Source organism: Rhea americana, unplaced genomic scaffold, assembly GCF_003343005.1.
Source record: "Rhea americana isolate MKP2758 unplaced genomic scaffold, rheAme1 scaffold_159, whole genome shotgun sequence".
Taxonomy (NCBI): Eukaryota; Metazoa; Chordata; class Aves; order Rheiformes; family Rheidae; genus Rhea; species Rhea americana.
In genome coordinates, this window is record NW_028185694.1 from 1,726,174 (window position 1) to 1,751,388 (window position 25,215).

Sequence of the window (25,215 nt, forward strand, 5' to 3'; positions counted from 1 at the left end):
TATAATGCACTAAGCACTTTCCAAACTGATATTCACCAATCCAAAGAACTGAATGTCTACATAATAATCAGCCAATTGAGAGTATGAAAGCATGATAAACCAGTTTAAACAGTTTAGGATCCTCTTAAATTGGCACTCAGAGGTCACACCATCCACAGTTTTGTGATCATTGCTACAACATAGGCAGGATTTGAGAAGCTGAAAGAGATGTGACAAAAAAATTGTAAAACTGAATATTTCAGGAACATTTTTATTTTTCTATATATATATAAAAAAAGGGGAATGGAGATGGCACCAGCAGCAGTAGATGAACAGATGTCAGTATTGTCATAATGGATGCAAAGTATAGTAATGATTCACTGGCATCAACAAGCCATTTTGTCCCRATTAGGTAGTAAGTTAACCTAAGGAATCCAGCTGATTGCTCCCTTCTACTGACTTGTTCAGCTCTACCCTTGGATAGMAGTTTATATGGAAACCAGCAGGAGTGCTGTACACAGAATTTGACCCTTCCTAGTAGAAAACGAGTTAATGGCTTGTCTCATTGACTACAGAAATATAAACATACTTAATAACTAMATTAATAAAAAAGTTTTTATTAACAGTCAGTTATTAATAAATGTCTCATTGATTTCAGGTCAAAATTCATTCTGCCTTTCTGCATAAAGCAAGTCGCATGAGTTCACCCAGAAATCAMTGAACAAAACCCATTATTTTTGTTTGAGCCATACCATGTATTTGACAAGCTCATTAAATTACGATTTAAAACCACAAGCAAGAAAAGAATCCACGGTATTTCTAGATCAAAGGTTYAGGGCTGATTCACCTTTACTGACGCAAAAAAGAAAAAGGCTTCTAATCTGAAAACGTTTAGTCTGAATTCTTCATATTGTACTTACTCTTTACCTTCTTCTGGATAAACTGAATACCCAGACCTACTTCACTCTTTCAGTGTAAGGTAGTACTGCAGACCTCACTAGTAAGGAATTCACTGTGCATAGGCAAATAATTACATCAGTACATGGAACTTTTAAAAATCTGTGGATCTGTGGAATCTGAAAACTAGCTGCTAAATTATCTACATTATTGCTTGTTTTATCTTGTGTTGCAATTAGATATACCTTGAATATGGACAAATATTAAGAATTTTTAGTTAAAGATAATTAAGCTATCTAATTAAACTAGTAAGCTTGTAAGGGACATCACTGTGGAATCCTACTTTTATCCCAAGGATTTCAAATATTTTTGAGTCTTTAGAACATAACCTACCATTTGACAGATGAAAGGATCAAGAAATAAAAGGCATTTTCAAGCTTAAAGATTCAAGAAATGTCTAGTGGGATTTTCAACATTTTCTGTATCTCTTATTGATAAGTTTGTAGGATTTGCAATATTTTCTATACATCCAGAACCCACTGAAACCGTGGGAATTAGGAGCTTGGGCAATGAGGAAACCTCAGCAGGCAATAATAATTCTGATGCAACTTTAAGCCCCCAAAAAACCTAACTGTAAAGAAATGTTATCACTGTACCAGTTAACCTAGGCAYAATCTTAACTTTCTAAATATCTCCTTTTTATTTAGAAAAATCTCCAATCCAGGTTTTGAGGTATGTTCAATCCATGTTCACTTACGCAAGCAGAGGATATGAAAGATTGCAGGCATTAACTTAAATTTGGGCTAAAGCTCATTCATTTTGCAGTGAGAACACAGACAAAGAAAAAATAAAATAAAAAAGAAACCCTTGCCTTTCCCATAATTTTTCCTGAAAGTACTGCTTTCTTTTACACACAAGAGTATGGAGAATAAGCCCAGATTGCCTAGCACAAAGAACCATGAGGTACATTCTCAGACACACTCATGTAAGTGCTGGAAATAGAGAGCATGTCAATGCAGGCAGAGTTCTGCTCTGCATATGCTCTCACTGAAAAAGGCTCCTCCACAATTCACACATCAGTCTAGATGAGTTGTTCAGAGTGATACAGCTCAAGTATAAGGATGCCAAGTTAGGAACAAGGTGAGGATCTAACCCCAGAAATATCCACTAGTGTACAACTTGATAGTGTACAACTAAGAGTACACACTATCTACTAAACTTGACACAAACACCATGGAGAGGTCTGTAATCTCAGTTTCTTTAAATGACAATTTTATATACAATAAAATGTAAGGTTTTAGAAATAAAAATATATTATATCTTCAAAGTTCTTTCCTGTTGATTTTTCCTTATAGTTTAGCATACAAATGTTAATGCAACCTCAAGCTAGACCACAATTATCACTGTTATCTCATCTTAATTTAAAGGTCAAAACACTCACCAGTGCAAACAAGGTAAATCATTTTCTTGTTTGTATAAAAGGAGACTAAAGCATTCTCATTCTTTATAACAAGTGTAACATAAGTTGGAATTTTCTATGCCAGCCACAAATATCAATACTGGATTGGCAGCACCTTGTCCTTCCATTACATAAAAATACCTCTCCTTTTTCTTTATATGTTGTTGTTGAACACTCAGTAGCTACTCTCTCCAAATAAAATTATTCTGCAGCAGCAAAAATAACMTCTCTACTTTATGGATGCAAATGTCTACTACAGTCCTGTTTGTATACTTCCTGTTTGGATAATTCTGCTTCTTTATGTAATGCCAGATACAGTCTCTCCTTTTTCTGCACTGAGACTATTTTAACTGCTATCTGCTTCACACTATTGCCACRAAAATAAAATGAGACTGGAGACTAATAAAGCTCACAATCACATTGCCTCTAAAAATTTTTTTAGCTCCATAAAGCCAAATTAAATCCTAGATTAATTTTATGCTTGCACAGGTCAGAGTTTAATACCAAGACTGTACTGGATTTGTAATTCAACAATAGTATMCTGCAAACATAGCTTTGGATCAGAGATTCAGACTGGGTTCTTTACTTCTTGCACAACCAGTATCTCTGTGCCCTAGGCTGAACTATGTTTCACTTTTGCACAATTCCTCTGTGAAGTTGGCACTGAACAAGCCCAGCTGGTATTGTCCCAGCTTCCACAGATTACTGCATATACTGCTGATCAAACTAGAGCTGCACTGCACAAGACTACACAAGACAAGCACTGTACAAGAATGAAGGGAAAGTTCAGTTCAGCCACTCAGATTAATGTATCTGATTCACATCCCACAAATGCTGAATATTTGTGTCCAGGTCCTATGTATTCCTTAACTTCAGCAGCTATAACTGCTCTGAATGTAATCTGAGGTTACAGAGTAAGGAACTCAGCCTGTGGTTGGCAGCGCTGCAACAGCAAACCCTACTGATCTTGGCAGCGCTTCCTGCTAAGCTTCGAGCAAGCAGCAGTGTGACCTCAGAAGTCCCATCTGAGTGCCTTGAGGCCAAATAAATGGGGGAACCGTAGTCAGAAAGTAAGACAGCTATCTCGTGTACATGCCACAGCAATAGCTGAGAGCCTTGAGCCATCTCTGAGTGACCATAATAAGGTTTCTTATTTAACACATAGAAAAACAACTGCAGAGACACAGAGGACTATATTCAGACAAGTTATTACCGTGCTTTAGCTGGACATCTAGATTACAGGACAGGTGTACTCCCAAGCAAATATCTAGAGCCATCCAGATCACATCACAGCTTCATGCCAAACTGTGTGCCTGCCTTTCCKTCTCATAGAAAACACTGAGGGGAACAACCTTGACCGCTCCAGGACCTCATCCTGACTTGCTGYTGTAACATGGCTAGGTTTCAGAAGCAGACCTAAAAGCCGGGAAGCCCCTATGATTCTCAGTTTAGATACAGCCTTAGGTATCTAGTATGGCCTCTGCACTGATAAAAGCAACAAGCAATTTAGACTACTGTTGAAGCATTAATGGAGAACTACAGAGGTCATATTCAGACATCTACACTAGATGATTTAACTTAGCTGCTACAACTCCTCTCMACTAACTGGAGAGAAAGGGTCTGGCTGCAGGAGATCTGCCTGTCAAGAGAGTATTGAGACATCTTGAATTCAGGCTATCATAAAGAATGTCTGTACTCACTTTCAGCTCTGTATAAGAGAATCCACAGTCACAGGAAGCCTATACTACAGTAAAAACTTAAATCTTCCATTCCCCCTACCCAGGGAAGAAGAAAAGAGAGGCTCACTTTTGGCACTGGACTCCTCCCATTATAAATTTTACTCTCCTATAAATTCCACAGTCTCCAAAGACTCTGAGGTCTTTGTTTTCACTTTTGCACTCTATACAAAAGTATGCTCCTCAGGAAAACCATGGGACACATATGCCATTGAAATATGTATTAAATCTGAAAAGATGTATGGAAATTTCAATCTGCAGAGGAATATGTTTTCACTAKTTTTTTTWAAAAAAAATCATCTTAATCAACTTTAGTTTTAATTGAGGTTTTCATTGCCCCAATTTTATTTTAGACGTGGTCATTCAATGCATGGTTCCTTGGGGCAACTTACCTGCAGGCAGTGCCCACAAAATAAACAAGCAGAGAAAGTGGTTTTGAATATCACATTCTTCTTATGTGTCTGGGTTAGCAATAAGCACAGCTGTAAGTTCAACAAAGTTCACATACTGTTAATGTGTTAAAGGATTAACAAGTAGCCCAGAAAAGAGGGAGAACAACTGTTCTACCTGTCTGGAGGAGAAAAGTGAGAAGATTGATGAGGGCAAGAGTTAGATAGGCCTCCATTTGCTGGAACAGTGAGAAGAGACGACTGCCCTGTGCAAACTATAGGCTTACTGGACAGCACAGCACATTAGGAGAAAGAGAAAGAAGATGTCATTATTTGCAAGTGTTTATTAACACAAACTCTTTGTGCATTTCCTACATGAATTCTGAATTTCCATCTAGAATTTTCAAAATCCGAAATATTGCCAAAAAAACATAACTGCAAAAAACAAATGGAATATAGAGTTCAAAAAGCTACCAAAGGGGTATTCACACATACTATCACCAGACTTCTGAAGCTAATCTCATTAGACTCTACAGTCAGCAAAGAAAGTTTCTTCCAGAACGCAATTCTGAATATTTAAATCAAGCTCCTACTCTGAAATCATTTTGCTGTCCCTTCCTCCCTCCCCCAAATACAGAGGCAGCCTTGTGAGATTAGAATTCTTAGGATAAGGTATTGTAAATACTGCCCCATCACAAAAGTATAGACAGAAGATGAGGGGCACTCATGGGCAGTCACACACACATGCGCGCACGCGCACACACACACACACACACTTCATTGGAATTATAAAGCGATACAATCAGGTGAACAATTGTCCCTTTTGCTAATGTTCCACAGGAGCAAGAAAGGAGGTCCAAATTTATCTGCTTTGACATCAAGGTATATAGATGCATATAAATGTACAAATAGAAAAAAAAAAAGCAGGTAAATTATTGTGAGCGTAGGTGTTCTCTTCCTGTACTTAATATTTCATGTATATCAGTCTTTGCAATTCAGTACATGAACTTTGGAAATGGACACAAGCAGCTCATATTCTTGAGTCGTTAAAAAATAAAATCTTATTTTTACACAAAAATACAAACTTGCAAGTTYCTAAACAGTTTATACCCAAAATAGTAAAGATTTATATGTCTAAATTAATTTAAGTCCTTACACAATGTATGTATTAAGGCAAAGATTCAGCTTACATAGAATCATAGAATGGTAAGGTTGGAAGGGACCTCTGGAGATCATCTAGTCCAACCCTCAGCGTAGCCCATACRGGGACTGAMCCCACAAGTTTGGCATTAGCAGCATCGTGCTCTAACCAGCTGAGCTAAACCTGCCCCCAATGAAATGTTCATCCTCTCTACGGTATTTATTAATATGCACGAACATTAATAGATCTAAATATTCTTCAKGATTTGGATATTTGTATTTGTATGGTTTGAATTTTGTATTTGTACGCTTGCTTTCTTTGAATTACAGGCAAAGCTAACCTGAAATTGTTGTGCATTATCTGATTTCAAATATAGAAAGCATTCACCTAGTAGCTAACAGTCACTATGCTTGATACCAAAACTTTCAGGAAGACTTCATATTGCACTTGTATATAAAAAATTAACACAAAGAGAAAGATTATTTAGAAATTTACTATCACAAGAAGTACCTTTGAAGAGGTGACCATTCTCCATCTGAATGAGGGTAAGATGCAGACTGGGAAAATGTAGCAACGGTAGGAGTCTTTATCTCAGATACTTCATCAATACACACTTCTGGAACAGGAATCCTAGGTATAGGGAAAAATATGAAAGTTAAAAACTGTATTTCATTACCCAGTTGTCATATATTCCAGTTAGTGAAAAAACTAATGTAGATAAGAATTAGTCTAAGCTGAACTAAACAAAGACAGATGTGTCATTTGATTCCCACCTTCTAGATCACAGCAGTGATCAAAGATTGTTGCTTTGTTTTCAGTGTCATTTTCCTTATTTTTGTTAGTAACATTCTTGACAGCTTTCTAGCCTTTTCTAGCTTTTACTTAGAGAAACATGTTCCCTAAACACATGTACTGATTTGATAGAATTTACTGTCAGAAGATGTGGAATGGAACACTAACCCAGCAGTGGGCCTCCATAATACATCTCTATGCCACTGYGATACCTTGAACTGTCCAATGGCTCTTTTTCTTCTTCTGAACTAATCTCTATAGGAAACATATCTTCATCTTCTGATGTGTCTCCATTGTCTTCTCGTTTTAAGCTCTCCATTTTATGGGCAGACTTCCTCCTCTTTTTCCTCCTTTTTTTCAGAGAGCTACAGGCCAGAGAGGTCTCCACAGCAGGCTGGGATCCATGGGCTTGGGCTGACACTTTTGAGCATACACTGGAGTCCAGATTTCTTATCCTGTCTATCGAGTTCTTTTTCAGTTGAGTTTCCATTAAAGAAGTTCCCTCAGACAGAATGGGGGATGTAGAGAGATGATAAGGAATTACCTCCTGAGAAAGAAATCCAACCACATTACATTATTAGCTYCTCAGAAGTCATAAATGTGTTTCTAAAGCTGCTCACAAGCAAGTCAATTGCTCCTCAGAAAAGTAATATAGTCTAGAGAACTGGTGGCTCAGTATGATCCCACAGCACATGGGAATTCTTTCACAGCAGTATCTCCTCACACAAGCCARGAAAAATACCCTCCAAAAAGGATTCTCAGAGCTTTTAGTAGTGGCAAGGTTATGGCTTGAGTCTATCCACATGATGCTAGATACAAAGCAGAAACAAAATCCTAGTTCATAATCTGAAAATTGTGTAAAATCCAATTTGTCTTTGCAAGTCAAATGGCAGATACTACTCTGGTACGTTAGCTGGTTATAACTAGGTCATGCGCACATCCTCTTAGACAATAATATATACACATCTCTAGACACACACAGAAGTATTTCTAGCATTTTTCAGTCATCAAATAACTGCTACCATATAAAAWTTTTAAATACAAAAATGCAGAGATGAAAACTGCACAAAAGCACAATTCTCACCCGAAATTAATAGTATGGTACTCCGTAGAAGAACTTGAAAATCCAATCCATCTTAGACAGTAACAAAAATTATTAGGGTATCTGAAAAGGAATGCCTGTAAAAAGTTTTTTATGTTGGTATGATATGTTATAGGTGGACTATTCAAAATTAGTGTGGCCTCAACTTACACTGACCAATATTTAATCACACAGCTCAACAGCAAGGGCATTCTCATTTCATTACAATTCYACGTGAACAATAGCTGCAAAATCATGTCTTTAATGAGTACCATCATTATTGTATGCACAGATGCTTAGAGGACATGTGCAGTTCTATACTCACAATCTGCTTAGTRCGTATGTCTGACTAAGAATTTCTGGAAAAAACAGGTCCGTGGACATATCAGCCACTGTTGTACACATCTCTGGAGCATGCAAACTATGCACATATTATCTCTGCTCACATACAGGCATGCACATTAACTAAAAAATAAACCAGAGTTTATGATGACTTTTTTCCAATCTCAGTGACTCAAAATATAATAATTGCTAATTATCAAATTTCCATAGAAGAAAAATGTCCAGAAACTTTTGCAATTATAAACCTGATAAAGTTATACTTTTCAACAAAATTCCTAAATTGAAAACTAAATTGGAAGAGTAGGCACCATATTTTTAACAAACTAAAATTATTTTTGGTTCTTACCTGATCATTATCCATCTCCTGCACAAAAAAGGCTTCTCCATTGTCTCCTAGTTTCATGTGCAGATCTACAGCTTCTCCATTAATTTCTATGTCAACCTTGAAAAAATAAATATATTCTTAAATGAAAACAAAGTTATTTTAGGTACACAGTTCCAGTTCAGCTATCCTGTCACTAGCCAAACACTTCTCAGGAAACAGGAAGATAYCTTACAACAAACACTAAGTATCAAACTCCTTTCTTTTTTTCGTTTACCCACTTCCTCGCAAGCCTATACATTCTCAGAATGTTTTCCTAACTGGTTCAGCTCATTCCTGGGTGCTCCTTCAGTTAGCAAGGTACAGCCACACCTCTATCTTTCAAAATGTAATTCTAGATGCTTCATTAACCTCATAAATCTTTGGTTTCTTTTAATTCATAACCTAATTGTGCATTGTGTGAAAAGTACCCCTTCATGCAAATTCTTAGTACGTTGACTTTCAAATTCATTAAACAGACCTCTCTTRTTACTCTGAGAAGCATAAATAAGAAAACTTAATTTACAGTCTTTATATAATTGATGTCTATTTCTTTGCATATTTACCTCAACTCTACACAGCTTCAGCCATTTCCATTTCTTCTCATAAAGAGTTCTGTCTTTGCTACTAATCATTTTTGTCATCAGTTCCATTTTCACTGTATTTTTTTGAGACTAAGACAACTCTACATATTTCTGGTATTTCTGCATGCATATTATAGGATATACATATCTATAGGATGTACTACAGGCATGGTAATATTTTCAACTTTAACTCCTCYTAAACATTGGTATTCCTTTCCAATTCAGATAAGAATTGAACAAGGTCCATAATAATACCCATGTGCTTCTGCTGAACAATTACAGCTACACTAGAATCTAGACTATGTGTAGTTACATATTATATCCTAAAATAATCTGTCCTGTATTAGTCACTGGTAACTTCTCATAACATATTGCTAAGCCATTAAACTTGGTTACGTTTCCCTAAAGTTCCTCACTGCCTTTTCTAGCTTTAGTTAACCTAAACATTTGTTATCTGAAAATATTATTTCATTATTAACTCCCTTTTTGTAACCATTAATAAACATGTTAAACAAAGGGGTCTTAGTACCTAGCCACTAACAAAATCTAGGATAATCGCAAATTAGCTCATTCAAAATTTTCTTCTTAAAAATAAATGTTATAAAATTAATGGYTTGTTTTGTTGCTAATAAAGTCAATGTTTTACAAATTTATGCTTTGAAATGCAATTATCAGCAGTAACCAATTTAACTGAACCTTGCTTCTATCTGAGCTTTTTGTAAAGAGTGTCTAAAGAAAACCCTAACATACTGCAAAATATTCAGTAATTTTCATGCTGTTAGAGTTGACCCACAGAGAAAACAAAACAAAAGTTTTGATTTTCTTACCACTTTCTCCCTAGAACGCAGAACTCCCATTTTCCCAAAACGTACATGGAAAGGAGAACACTGAAGATTTCCATCTGGCTGACGTACAACAATTATATCTATACAACCTGATAATGTGGCAGGGTTTAGTCCCTTATAGAGCTCCTTCACAGTTACAAACACTTGCCCTGCTAACTGTCCAACGTAATTCATGGTTTGGACCTGAAAARAAAGAGAAAACAAACAAGTTTTTGATCACTACTTTATATTGTACAGACACAGAGACTCATTGTAGAGACTCGACCAGAAACTTGGTCTGGTGACCAAGACATTTTAGATTCCAGGAGTCATTTATCCTCTTATTTCACAAATTAATAACATAACTTAGAATTGAGATATCTCATCTAATTTATTTACAGCTGACATGTTTGAACAGAGCTACTAGAAGGCAATAACAAAAGAGACTTTGTTACTCGGAGAATTATGACAAGTTTCAAAAGGTCATAAAATTAGCTGCATTCAAAACCATTGTCAGACTTTCAGACTCTGCAGCTCATAAATGTGTTTCCAATTATCTTTGAATAGAAAAGCATTACTTCCAAAATAACGTCTTTCCTTCTATCAAGTATTGTGCTCTCAACACTGAAAACACTTCTCTTATAGTATTCTAAGGGCTTTTAAGGGCCAAGCAAATGAATGGTAGATCTAAATTTCCACTATATTAAAGTCAAAGACTATTCTCCTACTTTACAGGAAGTTCTCTTGGTAAAAGATTGTCATAACGCATTTGTATGATAGATATGCATTAAGGTTTGACAAGCAACCTTCACTCCAAAAATTCCTAGCTTTGAAGTGCTTCCTAACGCAACTCTACTATTCTTTTAAAATAGATTTTCAGTGTCAGAAGGTTTATTTAAAATTAGGCAGAGATTGATGGTTGAAGTGATTGGTTGATTAGCTCTATTTCCCCTGCTCCTGGATTTACTTAGCATTCTAATACTTAGTTTCTGTTAATGCACTTCCTGTTTAGGCTCTGTTAATACACTTAGTCCCCTACACAGGACAGCATGCATACTTAGACACATTTTAAAATTCAAAAAAATCCTGAAGTGCTCTCAAAGTATGAACGTATTTAATAGGGTGCTTTACTGAACACTAGATTTTAAGGACTTTCAATACCTATTGTTTTCATTACTGTTCCACACCTCTTGCAGATATTAATACACTCATTTCAGAGAATTTCTTTGTGTTCACTCAGTGTAAAGCATATCCCTTACATAAACAAAGCTCTCTGCTGAGCTGTACTGCACCACCTGGACAATGGGATACCAGCAGCAGTAAAAGGGATACTCCCAGGGCAGTCAATAATAAAACTTGATGATGATGATAACAGAACTGAGATTAGATTCTGAGAGACAGTCACCGCACTAAGCTGCACGGCATGTATTAACCAGTATCATCCGCTACACTACAGACTCTTTTTCAGCTGTGTTCTTCCATAAACAACAAAACCATGCAACCATGAGGCACTATAAAAACAGCTCTAATTTTTAACAGGGATTTATAATTAGAAACACAAAACTATTAAAGGAATACAGTAAAAGCATTGCAGCCAAACACTGAAAAGTTAGAAAATGTCATAATTAAGGCTTGCTTCTTCGTGCACAATTTTTCTAATCAATTAATGATCACCTTCTGGGATGGACTAGTGCATTGTTTTCTTCTCTGCTTCTGTTGGGGTACACTACCATCAAGACACAATTCATGTTCTAAAGGAAGAATGATTTAAATTTTGGGGGACTTTATGATACAATGCATCTGAAAAGTGATGATGCTCTCCCCATAGTTTCATAGAAAACTGCACTTCAAACCTATTACACACCCTAATCACCCTAAAAATAACTTAGATTGGAATAAACCATCTGGCCAAAAGTCTGCTCAAAGCAGRGCCAACTTAGACCAGGTTGCCCAGGACCTTGTCTAGCTGAGTTCTGAGTATCTTCAAGGATAGAGATCTCAGATTTCCTGAGAATTTGTTCTAATGTTTGACCATCCTCACAGCGAAAATTTTCTTCCTAATATCTAACTAGAATTTCCCTTCTTGCAACTTGTGCCTATTACCTTTTGCCCTGTCACCACACCTCTATGGAAGAAAGAGTTTGGCTCCATTTCTGCTACACTCCCTCAATTCAGTAGCTGAAGACCCTTAAGATTGAAGAGCTAGTTCTCCTCCCAGCCTCTCCTTATAACTTGTAAGTCCTAAGTTATAAGCCCCTAATTATCTTGGTGGTCCTTATCTGAGCTCCTTAAAAAGCAGACAGCATACATGTATGGAACTAAGTTCAGAAATGAGCCTCAAAGGTGACAGATACAAGTAAAGTTTTAAAATTATCTTTTTGGTTTTGAAAAATAGTTCTACTTGTGATTTTTCTAACCTAAAGTATAATAAAAAACATATTTCTTATTGAGCTAAGATTAAATTTTAAAAAGGCTATAATTAGTCTCAAAATTTCATATTGTAGTTCACGCCAGTTAATGCTTGGTAGGTGCAACAACTTTCTTTTCCTTGGAGGGGAAAGACTTGCCAAGACAGTACACTCGCCCCATAGTTTGTGATGGCGATGAAAAATGATCACAGATATGAAGATTCATGTATCCTCTCAACATACCAGGAGAGCTCTTAAATCCCTGAACACAGAATTTTACAACTGTTCTTGTTCACAAGTGTTAGCCATACTGCCCGCCTTCACATAGGACACTACGATTACTTTCACACTAGTAAATTAAAAGGGCTAGACATCGTTCTCAAGCTTTGAGACCAACTGGCACAGCACAGCTGGCATCCATACAGTGAAAGTCTCTTACGTCCTAAAAGAAAAGGCCATATTCAAACTGCCAACTGGTAACGGACACTTCTTTCAAATTGGGCCGAACCTGGCCTGTGGAATAAAATCACTAGGGAACTAAAAAACAGACTGACAGACGCAGAAATGGTTAAAAAAAAATCTCAGGAAACCAGACAAAAATGTTTTTATATTTCAACTGTAAGGAAGAAAAGACACTGTAGTAACAAAGCAAGAGATTCAGAATGTTCAGAAATTGAACTCTGATGCATGTGGGCCCTTCTTCCTAAGTTTGAAAAGGCATTCCAACTAAAGCAGAGCTTGTTTGGAGTCTAAGGTTTTTAAGTTTACACTCTGACCCTAGAGTCAGTTCCATACTATGTCAGTACTCCAGGAAACCAATGTTCCTTAAACCTCAGAGAGACTGTATGTGGTTTGGAGCAACATTTTTTCTGGCTGCTCCAAGAAGTCTTTCACTTACTGACCACATGGCAGAACTTCAGCAGTAAACAYGGGTTTAAATAATGAGTTAAACCTCTAATACCTGTTTGTTAATTAAACTGAATTTAGTAAAAGTCATCTTCTCACACCATAGAGGCAAGCTTCCCTACTGGACACAGCATAGAGTATTTTTTGCTGCGGAGAGAATTCAGAATCCTTTTGTTCTAAGCTTACAGCAAGTGAGAACGATCTGTACTGCTTCAGTCAGAATTCTTAAATGGCTGATATTTTGTTTTGGCAASAGCCCTGCATTATGCATCTATTAAGAAATTAGAAGTATATTCTAGGATTATTTTTTATGTCAGATTAACTGGCATCCCTTGCCAGGAGGCTCTGAAAATTTGCAGCTCCTTTTACTGTTAAAGACAAGCATCATCTTTCAGAACTGATCATCCGGTTGAAAAACAGGTAAAAATATAAATGTCTAGATGTTACCTTAATATTTATCTAATTAATTAACATATCTTAGATTGACCAAACAATTAATWCTGTAAGTCCCTCCTGAAGCCCCTCTCCACTGCATGCCACAATAAGTTTAAATTGCCTTGTTAAATCATCATCATCTTTTATATAGGTAGTATGTCACACTTCCACTGGAAAAGTTGGTAATTATATTCTTCCTGGCCCCTTTTTACATCCAAGCTCTGCCTTGTGTCATCCTTATTTATTATATTTGGTATGATAAAATACTGAAGTTGTGAGAGCTGAAGACCTCTTTTGCTTCAGCAAAACGTAGTGTCTTTTTAGGTTCTATAATACAATGAATAACTGGTTAGATATCAAAAAACATCTGAGTTAATTAGAGATAAAAGTCTCATTCAACACACTCCAAATACAGACAGTTTTTGAAAAGCCATGATTTAGGTACCATGCTGCAAGGGCAACTGAAAACTGGAAAAGACCTCCTCTGGAGTGTGTAAAATCTTACATGCAGAAAATTCGAAGAGCAGGACATGAGTTGAGAACAGTTTAGGAACAAGTGATCMTTACAGAGATGATCATTTTGTCTATATCCAAAGCACTGAATTAAACCATATCACATCAGAGATACATCTGTTAGAATCTGATCATCTATACTGAGTCTATTTAAACTGCCAATTCTGTTTCTGGTGCATTTTTAGCACAGGCCAACTAGCACTCTCCCAAGCAATTCCCAGGAACAGCTCATAAGTGAAARTCAGCTAGGGATAATTCCCATGGCCACTCTGAATATAATCACCTTCTTCTTAAGGCTTAGGGAGCTTTAAAGAATAGATGTGAACAGATTGCGCTAGCTGGTCTCAGCCCCAAAGAATGAATTTTGGTACTGTTTAGTTTATCAACATRGATTTATGTCCCTTCCAGCCCTATTTCTAGAGTTGTATAGTTATATCTGTGTTATATCAGTTTTTCAGGACACCAGGGTAAGATTTGCAGCAATGGTAAACATAACACAAACCAAATATGCTTAGCACAAAGAAAAACAATACGTACAGACGTGGCTTTTGATTATGTTTGAATACTTGACATCATGATGAGACCCTGGTCCATGACATGAAATGACAGGCATAAGCACAAATCAAACAGGCTTTCATAAGAGTTTTCCCATAAAACTTGTGAAATTGTGGAACAGAGGCAAAATCTGACAGGCTAGTGTTCTGTTAAAATAAATCATTGCAGCTCTGCTGCTGACATTGGAACTACAACAATTTCATAAAACTGATCCATTTGGTATCCAAATCTGCCCCTGGCTTCTGTTTTGAAGATGCAAAGCTTGAGGGAGCCCATACTACACCTGGAGATTAGATTTTGGCCCCTTCAAGTGAATTATTTCTAATTCRCAAGAAAGTAACTGATGGCATTTCAAAAAGTCTTTACTTTACCGCTACTGTTTTATTATGTATCGAACACGAATTGCCCCAGAGTCAGAAAAATACAATTTTATTTGCATTATTAAATACCAACTCCCTCTATAGTAATTAATGTCATTCTTCTATTAACTTATTCTTTGCCTTGAAAAACATTATTGGAGCTTACTTTTTAGAAAGATTTATAACAAAAACGTAGGGAGAGAAGGAAATATTTCAGATGAAAATTCCCTAGATGGGTATTTTCAAATTAAGATTAATGTTGCATGTCTGCACAGCAACTACAGTAACGATTATTTGTTAACCACAAAAGCTCATGAAAAATTACTGGTTTATATTTTTTAACAGAGGTACTTCTACTTATTATTAAGTGGTTAACATTTTATGAAGTCACTAATGCTGTGTGACTGGCTCAAACCTCTTAACTTTTCAATTCTTTTCAGGCTGAACACTAAAAATCATTAGCAACTTCTGAAGTCTTATTCTTTACATTTTTGTTAGTTCCTAGATCAGTTCAGTTCAGCGCAGGGTCATTGCCATGAACCCCCCACCACAGTTCTCTGAGTGAGTTCCTGATCAGAACCCCAAAGTCACTTCTCATGCACCTCCAGAGCAAAAATCAGACCTTTGATCTCTCTCCTGAGGAGCAACAAAGGCACTACACTAGGACGTCAGGAGACATTGGTTTATGTTCCTAGTTGCTACAGCGTTTCCACATGATCTTGGTCAAGGCACTACAGCTTAAATATAGAGGGAGTTTAACCGCCCAAGTCCTACTGGTTTCCAGTGAACTCTATCAGTTTGGCTATATCTGAACTGCAGCATGCCAAGCACATTGGAGTGAGACATGACAAGCATTCTGCCTGTACGTTATTTTCCTGGGAAAAGAAACCTGGACACATAAGCTAGAAGACAGCCATACACAGCCACGTCTCCGATTTTGGCAAGTTGTAAGGGGAGAACTCCAGAACACTGTGTTGAGTAGTGTGAATCTGGCTGTTTGGTAAATAGAATGGCAAACTCTAGACCAAACCTTGTTACAAGCACATTTTTTCCAGGCCTCAACATAGTCGCAGTGGTATGAGATAGACCACACTCCTGCAGGTGATTTGACAAATACTCCTGGTCAACCGGGAAACAAGTGCAACTCATTTTGCATCCCAAATCAGAATGCAATGATGCATCATCGGCTGGCTCAAAAACAGGAAAAAAAAAAAGGCATTTTGCTTCCTGCCAGGCATATCTACCTAAATATTTTAGGTTGGGACTACTTAATTCTGTTAGGAGTTATTTGACTCCTATTCCCTTTAGCCAAGGCCAGTGCCAAAAACTTGGCCTTCTTTAGAAAATCAAATGGATCAAATGTCAATCCTATTTTCTTTCAAGTTGCCAATACCTCTCAAAACCCATTCATCACTGACACTCCCTTACCCTTTCACACACTCACTTACAGACCACACAGATATGGGCTATGACTCTCAGGTAACAATTCAGTTGAGCACTGGTAAAACAGTAGCTCCCATCAATATCTTTTAAATACATGAAACACTACTTGGTCCATTTCCTCACAAAGTTCTCATTAAGAATATTTTCTTGACAGCAGCTGAAATCAGATTCAAATTGAAGACTCAAAACTTGCTAGTAATGAAGTCTTATGTTTCAAAGAAGAGAAGACTGGCCTGTAGTACCATGATCAGGATATCTGACTGGCATTGAAGAGTCCAAACGTACTCTTCCACAGTCAGTTTAGGTCTATCTAAGTTCATGGTGTCATAACCTCTCAACCATTCATTCCCAACCATCTCAAATTATCCCCTTGTAACACTACTGGGTTCATGCAGACACATTTCAAGTGTTCACAGGTCCAACTGAAAACTAAAACCACAAAAATCAGACATGCAAAAAGCAGTTTTCAGTTGGATCAGTGAGCTGATCTGACTGTTACCAATACAACTGCTAGTATTTACTCAAGAGAGGCAGTTAGAAAATGTTGTTGGTGAAGGACCAAGGACATCTCTTTCRGCATTTCAAGCAATCATGAAATCACATCTCAAGGCTCATCTCCTTTCCCAGGGAACTCCTGAGAGACCTTCCACGCTTCCCTTGGTCTCTGTGCCTCAGGAGCTTCCCAGATGTACACCACTTCCCTTCTCACAGAGGTGCTTTGAGGGAAAGCATACAAGGACTGACATTCCTTTGAACTGATACCATACAAACATGATCAGACTTTGCAGTGAGTAAAAAAAAAAAAAAAAAAAAAACAAAAAATATTTTAAAAAAAAAAAAAAAAAAAAAAAAAAAAAAAAAAGATGCTTGAAATCTTGGAACTTCTGAAGTAACTGGAGAATATATTGCAGGTCATGTTCTGTGCTGCCCTATGCTACTGTCCTGATGTCAGAGAAGGAATATAAATTAGAGTGGAAGCACAACAGTAGTTCAACTCTATGCTGATACTTCTGTGTGACTTGGCATCCTTTCTTTCTGTGGATTAGAAAATAAATTTCTTCTTTAGATTTTAACTCTATGTTTTCTGCATTTTCAGATTTTAAAGTAGGCTTTTACTATATTTGGAGTGGGTTTTATCATTGCTGAGTATATGTGTGTTCATCCAGAGATATTAGATATATACATGTGAACATCCGCTTATCTATAGGAAAAGGGCCAAAGCCTAAATCTTGCCCAACATCCTTACAAACAGTCCACACTGAGTCAGATAAGTAGATGTTATCAGGTAATCTTTACTCTGCATTCGTGAAACACAGCTACTGGAGAAGCACAAAGTATCTACAACTGTTAGATACCATTTTCAGGGCTTCACACCTAAAATCACAACATAATTGTATTGGTTCTTTTCCATTTTATCTCTTTCACCTTCTCCACACCTTTTCCTCAGGTTATTTTCTGGGRATTAGGCCCATTTTACTGTAACAGGAACCTATCCATCTGAATTCCAATTGGATACATAAGCGAGAGCAAAACTCTAGCTAGACAAACAAAACATTTGCCAGCGTTTGCTTCCTGGGACAGTCATGACAGATAAAACTACACAAGAAAACAAACAAACCACCCCAAAAATCATTCCAGGATGTGAACCAGATCAGAGGTTAACAGGTCTATTGAGGTTGATGAATATATATGTGAACGGAAAAATGATATGCAAGTTAGTCTATAACATCATGACTGAGATCCTACTATTTGTAGAGGCCACTACACAATCATAAAATACATTCCTCTTTTTGACAGAGATAACAAAAATATTGCATAGCTTTGTCCCCTTCCCACTCTCTACAAAATACATTGCCTTTTAGAGGAAATCTTAAAAAAGTAAATGGTCTTAATTATCTTCCTACAAAATCTTAAAGTATCTGAAAAATAATTCAAAAATCTCTTAGAAAAGATAAGGCTAATCAATAAAACAACTGGCAATTGTTTTCCAAAAAAAAAGAGAGAGAATTTCACGAGATAAAACCAAAATATCTGGAAGTTCAATTTTACACGTAGAAATCCCACTACTGCCAGCCTGGATCTGCTATGTCATTAAATATTTCTGGAGCATTACTGCTTTCGTTATCCCACCTCGGGAAACGCGTTACTGAGCAAGTGGTCCTAACTCAGCAATTTGCATCACCAGTCACCGGCCTAGGGGAGGCAAAATCCGATCGCTAGCGTTCAGCCGGGCCGCAGAGGGGCCTCGGACTGCGCAGGRGAGCGCGGAGCAGGGCGCAGACCCCATCCCCGCCACCTCCCCGCGACTGCCCGGCGCCTCTGCCCCGCTCTGAATACGAGCCAGGAAAGCACCAGATTTCCCCTCCTCCTCGCCCTGCAGCACGGGCAAACAAAACGCTGCGAACCCCAGACGGACCCAGCAGCGCCGCTGTTGGTCTTCGCTCCTAAACCGCGCTCCCTCGGGGAGCGGGCGCGGTGGGCACGGCGTAGCCGCTCAGGCCGCAGCCCCACCAGGACGAGAAGATGCCCCGGGCAGCTGACACAGCCCGGCGGGACGGGCCTGCCGCACGCCGCGGACAGCAGCCCGGCGTCGTCCTCCCCAAGCCCTGCACCCCCCGCCGGTACCGCGGCCCCGTCACGCACCTCTGCTGGGGCCGCAGGCGCAGCCCAAGCCGCCTCGGGCCGCGCCGCCGCCGCCGCCGCCTTTGTGCGCGCCGCCCGCCGCGGGCACGGCGAGGCACCCCGCCGCCGGGCCGGGGCCGCCCCGGAGGAGGGACCAGGGCAGGCGGCCAGGGGGCGGCGCGGCGGGGACGGGCCGGGGCGCTGCCGAGGCGGGCTCGCCCCCAGCCCCCAGCCCTCACCCCCCACCGCGGCACGGGACCGGGCGGCGCGGCCGGCTGCCGCCGGGGAAGCCGTCTCCCGGCGGGGGGTGGCGGGGAGGGTGACTGGGGCTGCGTCACATCGCCCCGCAGACAGCCCTTGGCGTGGAAACTCTTCCCTCCGCTTGGGAGGGGGCTCTGAGGGCAACCATGAAACGAGCTCCCCTCCGCAGCCCCCCCCCGACCCCACGAGGCGGCTCCGCCGCGGCGGCCGTTGGTGCCCCCCACCCCCCGCGCGAGGGGGCGCGCGTGGCGGGGCGGGCGGCGCCGCCGCCGTGACTCAGCGCGGGAGGCGGCGCGCTGAGGTGATCCCGGCGGCCAATGGGGAGGCGGCTGCCGCTCGGGCCAGCGCCGCGCGGCAGCGCGCTGAGGCGAGAAGCGCCGTCGCGGGCCGGCCGCGAGCGGGCGGGGCTGGGGCCGGCGGGGAAGGGGCCTGAGCGGGAACGTGCCCCAGGGAGGGTAACCGGGAGGGGCAAATGAGGAAGGGCTGGAGCCTTTCTCTGCCGCTTTGGCCAGCGTCCCTCGGGTGCTGGTGCGGGCGCTGCCCCTGCAGCCCCTGACAAGCAGCGCACGCGTCGTTACTCGGGGGTGAACTATCAGAGGGAGCTGCGCTAGCCGTGCCACAAAACAAAGCCTTAATGGGAAAGCGGCAATTCTTTGTCTTGGTTTTCACTTCGGTATTTCAGCGGCTGGGAAACCAGGGCAGTTGGGTCAAACAACTTCCGTAATGGAAGTGCAGTGTGGTGGGTTGCACATTTTCTCTCCCCCCCTTTTTTTTCTGTTCCTTGGCTAGTATCTTTTGTTGGTTTACCCAGACCATAATTTCAAGCTTGAAATGATAATCGCAGAAATATCCTTTACTTTTTCCCAAGCTCTTTTAAGTAGATTTTGAAACGTTTAACAAAGGACCTATCTTTATTCGGATTTGTGGACTGGAAAATCAAAGTCTGAGAGAGGGAATCATTCTACCTAAAGGACTTGCAGTCTTTGAAAGAGGCAAGAATTAAAGTCAAGCCCCTAAGTTAAAAACATAATGCTCTAGGCACTGTGAATGTTGCATGTTTTATCATTGTAATTAAAGGCTATGAAATAAAAGTTTTCCACCTATCATTYCTTCCCTTCCATTAAAATCATATTGTAATATACCTTTACTCTGGGTATCTTACACAACTAACTAGGGAAGTGGATGTCTGGGAAAAAAATAAACTGATAGAAGAATGACCTACACTTTTCAAGCCTGTTTACAGAAAGGAGAAGAGGGCTAAGTTAAGTGCCAAACAAATCGACAGGAAACAAAATACCACTGAAGAAAGAGGACAGAATATGCAGGAAAAAAAGAGGATAAGGAAAAAATAGTTAAAGAAATTAGTTAGAGACTGCCAGACTGTCTTCAAGAACAGGTTTTCAGAGCTGTTTTGGGGGCATAGGCTAGTGCCCAAGACATGCACACAGTTGAAGCCTGAGAGGCATTCATTTCTGAGTAGTTAGCAATTAATTCTTCCATTTTCTGTTAACTTCTTAGTTATATTTTAAAAGTCTATGCAGTTGCTACTTCTTTACCCAACTGTTACCCTTTGAGCTTCTTTTCTCTGACAGTTTTTCTTTCTGCAGTTAACTCTGTGTGTGCATTGGGCTAATCTTTGTACAGTTCACAACTAAAATAAAACTGCTAGCTGGCTGGGCATGATGCAATTTCACAAACTCAAGTTTCTGTTTGTTTTTCTYGTGTATTTACAGTAACAAAGCTACACTAAAGATTTCACCTCAGTTTAAAAAAAAAAAAGAAAACAGTGAAGATAGTTTCTGCTACGGTACAGCTACCAAGGGTGTTCACCTAACCTCAAAGAGAAAACAATCAGCAACAAAGCCCAGAGATCACTGGCAATACTTGCAGTTTCGTTTCCCAGGCATATTGTATCTAATTTCTTGTCAACAGGCAGTCATTCTGGGCTATGAGATGCACTGGTAAATAATGCCAACCTTGACATAAATACAGTTAGTTTTGCCTGTGCCGGCTGTGGATTTTGACCAGTGCTTGCTTTGCTGCATTAGTGTAGAATAAGATCCTGTATTATATGCCCTTAGTAAATGGGCATCCATATAAATCCTCCAGCTGTAACAGTCCAGGACTGCACTAATATCCACTATTCCACTACTGTCTTTACTATACTTAAATAAAAACGTACTCACTGCAACTTAATCAAAACCACTGTCTTCCCACAGTCTCAACAACACCCAACCTCTGYTTCTTTAGGAAATCCGGAAACTAGATTCTTAGCTTCAGAAAGTTCTCTGTTCAGTTATTCAGCATGTCCAACACATCTGCTTCTGGACGTAAAATAAACCACAAAATAACACTGCATTTTTTATGGTTCCACGTGCTACATCATGTTTTTGTATTTTATAGCGTAGGCATAGCTATAGTACAAATAAGATGCTGTGAAGAATGCCAAATGCAAGCACCAGAATTGTAAGCTTCTCTTAACAGCAGGACACTATTTTCATCGCTTTTTTATATTCTTTTTTACAGGATGACAACAGAGARAGGTGGTGCTCCTCAGATTATTTCTCTAGAAAAATCTCTCTACTAGTGGGTTCTGAATTCCCTGTGCTGTGCTGCGCTTTAGCTCATAACTACTCTCAACAGCTACATCTGGCTAGAGTACCAAGCACTGGTACATAATCTGACATGCCATCCAAGTCTTAGCATAGTCCTGGCTGCAGTTTTGGCTCACGGCAGTGCCTACACACAGTTTGGAGGATAGCACGGCCAGGCACAATTCCTAAGGGACAGTTTGGAGTTACCTGCAAAACTAGATGGTTAAGAGCGCTTCACTGTGTGGTGATGAGGTGTGCCATGTCTTTGCAAGAGAACAGTCTCCCGTGGTATCATTTCTAAAAAACACTCGATGATGATGAAGTTCAGAACTAGTTCAGTTTTGCTGCTGTAATATTCCCCACCTTGCCTGATTTCTTTCTGGAGGCATTGTGTTGGGCAATGCTGGCTTGTTCCCCAAGGTTTGAATCTAAAACTGTCCACAAACTTTCCAAAGATCCAGTCATCAAAGTTTTTTTCTTTGCACTCATTCACTGATCTCTTTGTGTCCAACCATTATCACTCATCTAATTCTTGATTCTTGTCCCAAGAACTTGTAGTCTACCTGTTCACTCTGTGTTTGTACAATTTCTGGTACAGCGGAGTCTATGGTGTGGGTTCATAGTTATCATGAAAATGCAAGTAATAAMAAAGTTGAGTTATGTACTTTTCTGACAGTAAAACTAGGTTAAAAGATAAAAAGAAGGGAAAAGTTTATCAAAACTCAGGCATAGCTACCTCCAGAGCAGTATACACAGTCATACASAAAATAAAATGAAACCCTTTGATCTAACCTAGGACACAAGATTTTTCTGGCAAGTATTCTGCAGTGAGCAAAATGTCTACTCAAACCAAAAAGTTAATTATTTAATTCATTATCAATAATGCCTGGCATTTTCCCAACTAAAACTGGAGTTCATTCTCAGGCGCACAGTGCTTGGATTGTGAATGATTTTAGTTTTTAATGCGTGAACACTGCTCATATAAAAATGATTCAATAAAGAGAAAAGATGACTCTAGTGAATTCATAAGCATAGATGGCTTTAGAATTTGGTGCTGATATCCTMGCGTTAGCCCATGAAACCCAGAGTAGCTCAACTGATATTAAAAGTTGATCTATTTTCATTTCACTGTAAACATTAGAACAATTAGGCTCTGATTTTGTAATTACCTAACTAAATGTCCTATCATCTAAAAAAGAATAGTTCTCCTAATTCAAGTCAGTAAACATTTCTATACAGTATATTTGATGATCTGCTGAATTCCTCTGTCTGGGTCAAATTTCCCTTTCTTTGTCCCCTCAAGTAGAATGGTCTAATACCTTTTGTTCTTCACTTGATTTATGTTACAATAGTGCTGGTTATTGTAGTGCTTAAATCCTGGCATTTAATCAGCTTTTTAGTGCCTGTCTTATTTGAGAACTTCTTAAAAAATATGTAAGTAAAAGCTGTTTGGTTGCACAGATTTCTAAAACATTTGACCCCTTTTTCTTTTAACATTTTGCCAATTTTGTCTGTCCTGCTGATTTTGCTATGTGTCTATTCCTGGGATTGACTGTTTCCACTGTCTTCAGTGTTTGAAGATCTGAGTAGTACACAACTTTAGAAAAGGAAGAATGGCCTCCTTACCCCAAGTAAAGCCTCTTAATACAGGAGTGACGTTATTCTTTATGAAACCATCTCGGTTTTGATAGTGTCGCATTYAAGCAGATGCTTATGGCCTGTAGCAGCTGTCAAGTCTGCTCAGTCTGAGCTCCTCGCCCTTTGCCAGCTTCAGCTTTCAGATGTTACTTGCCATATGGTCCCAGTTCCGTGGCAGTATAGCTAGCTACCAACTCCTTCAGCCCCCGGTGTGCTACTCAATGCCCTGGTGACACAACACCCTTCTCTTCCTTCCGCAGCCCYGCTGATCAGAGGTGACGCGGTGACGTCATGCTCAGAGGGGTTATGACATCATCACAAGTACTGTAAAGTTCAGGTCATCGACACGGTGGGGAAGTGACAAGTGGAAAGAGGCTTGTTTTGCCAAATGATCCACCTCAGGACTGTAGCCTTGCAGGAGCTATTACTGGTGGAATTAGGGGCGGGTAGGAGGCATTGGTCATGTACCAGAACAGCTGAGATGGTAACACATGTATTAGCTCACAACACCGTCAGGGCTTGTATTGCATAACCTGGTTTTGTACCGAGTACTTTTGTACTTGCTTTTGTAACAGTTTTGCCTTCTTCCCCCATTGCCCACTAAGAAACAGTCCCCAAAAGGGGATCTCTAGTCAGTGAACCACTGGAGAGGTTTTTTCCTTCTCAGAATATAACATATCTTGGAGATGAAAGTCCATAAAAGAGCATTTCTTTTTCCTTTAGGTCTGCATGCAGCCTTGGAAAATCATGACATCCTTAATGCTGCCTTTATATCCTAAGAGCCCAAAACAGCCAAAACTCAACTTGCTCTGCTACAAAATATTTGGCTGCTAAAAATGGAGGGATGTATTGACTCCTGTGATCCAGATATGGCCAAAGCAGAAGAACGTAGGAATGTTTAAATTACCAGAAAAGAGGCTAAATATAGCAGCCCTGTTTGAGACCCACCAGYAGAATCTCATCAGAAAGTAACTGAGCTTCAAATCTGTAAATAATCAAGCTTGAGGYATCTAATTAAAACCTTAGAAAGCTTAGAAAATAATGAGTCCTGATAAGTCAAAGAGATCACAATACACGACATTGTAGATATAGCAGTGAAGTCATTAGCATGTTCTTTCTTCAACCAAAGCCCAGAATTCCTGAGTAGACATGTTCAAACACAGACTTACACTCTGCTCAGACAAAATACATGCTGATATTTAAATCTATGCACATTTAAGAAATGCAAGATCATGCACACCTATATGGAAAGCATCCTGCTGTGGACTGAAATGCTTTCCAGACCAAAAGCTAGCTCTTCATAAATCCGATAATTCCATGCAGGACTAGCAAAGGTTTTTTACCCCAAATATTGTTTCCAAAGCACGGCAAATCAAAATTAAGATGATCGGTGGTGTGCATTTGAAAGGAAATAGTATAAAACATGCTTTGAGAAATGTAAACAAATCTGCAGTACTTCTCAGGGTATAATCTTTTCTTTACTATTCCTGTATCTCTTGCAAACTCTAAAATAGTGATCTTTTAATCCTAAAGATCTAACAACATTTGAAAAGCAGCTCTTTCTTCTGGGAATGTCATTGCTTTCTTATCGATCTCATGCCTACATCAGACTGCCTCCCAATATTGAATTATCCTAGCTAACAGGTTTCAAAAGTTATTGCTCAGAGGCTATAAAGTATTTTCCAGCACATCATGATTCACTGTATTGTTAATTCATCACTGCGCAAACCTGTCCCTCTTTCCTGTAGCTAGCAAAATATAACAACTATAACCAACTAAAGATAAAAGGGAGATACAKAAATATATAAAATCTTCTCTTATACTAAGCTATGCATTAAGTGCTGAGACCTCAAGTTAATTCTGTTACTCCACTGGGACTAAAGTAAGTTTTATAAT

General features: G+C 39.4%; 1 protein-coding gene across 2 annotated transcripts in view; it reads right to left on the minus strand.

Moving 5' to 3' along the window:
- LPIN1 (lipin 1) overlaps positions 1–18,962 on the minus strand; it is a 52,348-nt gene extending 33,386 nt beyond the window's left edge. The window contains exons 1-6 of one of the 2 annotated variants that reach the window (XM_085299980.1): positions 18,848–18,962; positions 9,589–9,789; positions 8,163–8,258; positions 6,606–6,940; positions 6,112–6,231; positions 4,639–4,746 (exon numbers count right to left, since the gene is read on the minus strand). In XM_085299980.1, the coding sequence (XP_085156106.1) occupies positions 4,639–4,746; positions 6,112–6,231; positions 6,606–6,940; positions 8,163–8,258; positions 9,589–9,780 (851 nt within the window). In that variant the 5' untranslated portion in view covers positions 9,781–9,789; positions 18,848–18,962. The remainder of the gene's footprint in view (positions 1–4,638; positions 4,747–6,111; positions 6,232–6,605; positions 6,941–8,162; positions 8,259–9,588; positions 9,790–18,847) is intronic. The other variant, XM_085299979.1, reaches the window with a different exon arrangement.
- Between the last annotated feature and the right edge of the window lie 6,253 nt (positions 18,963–25,215).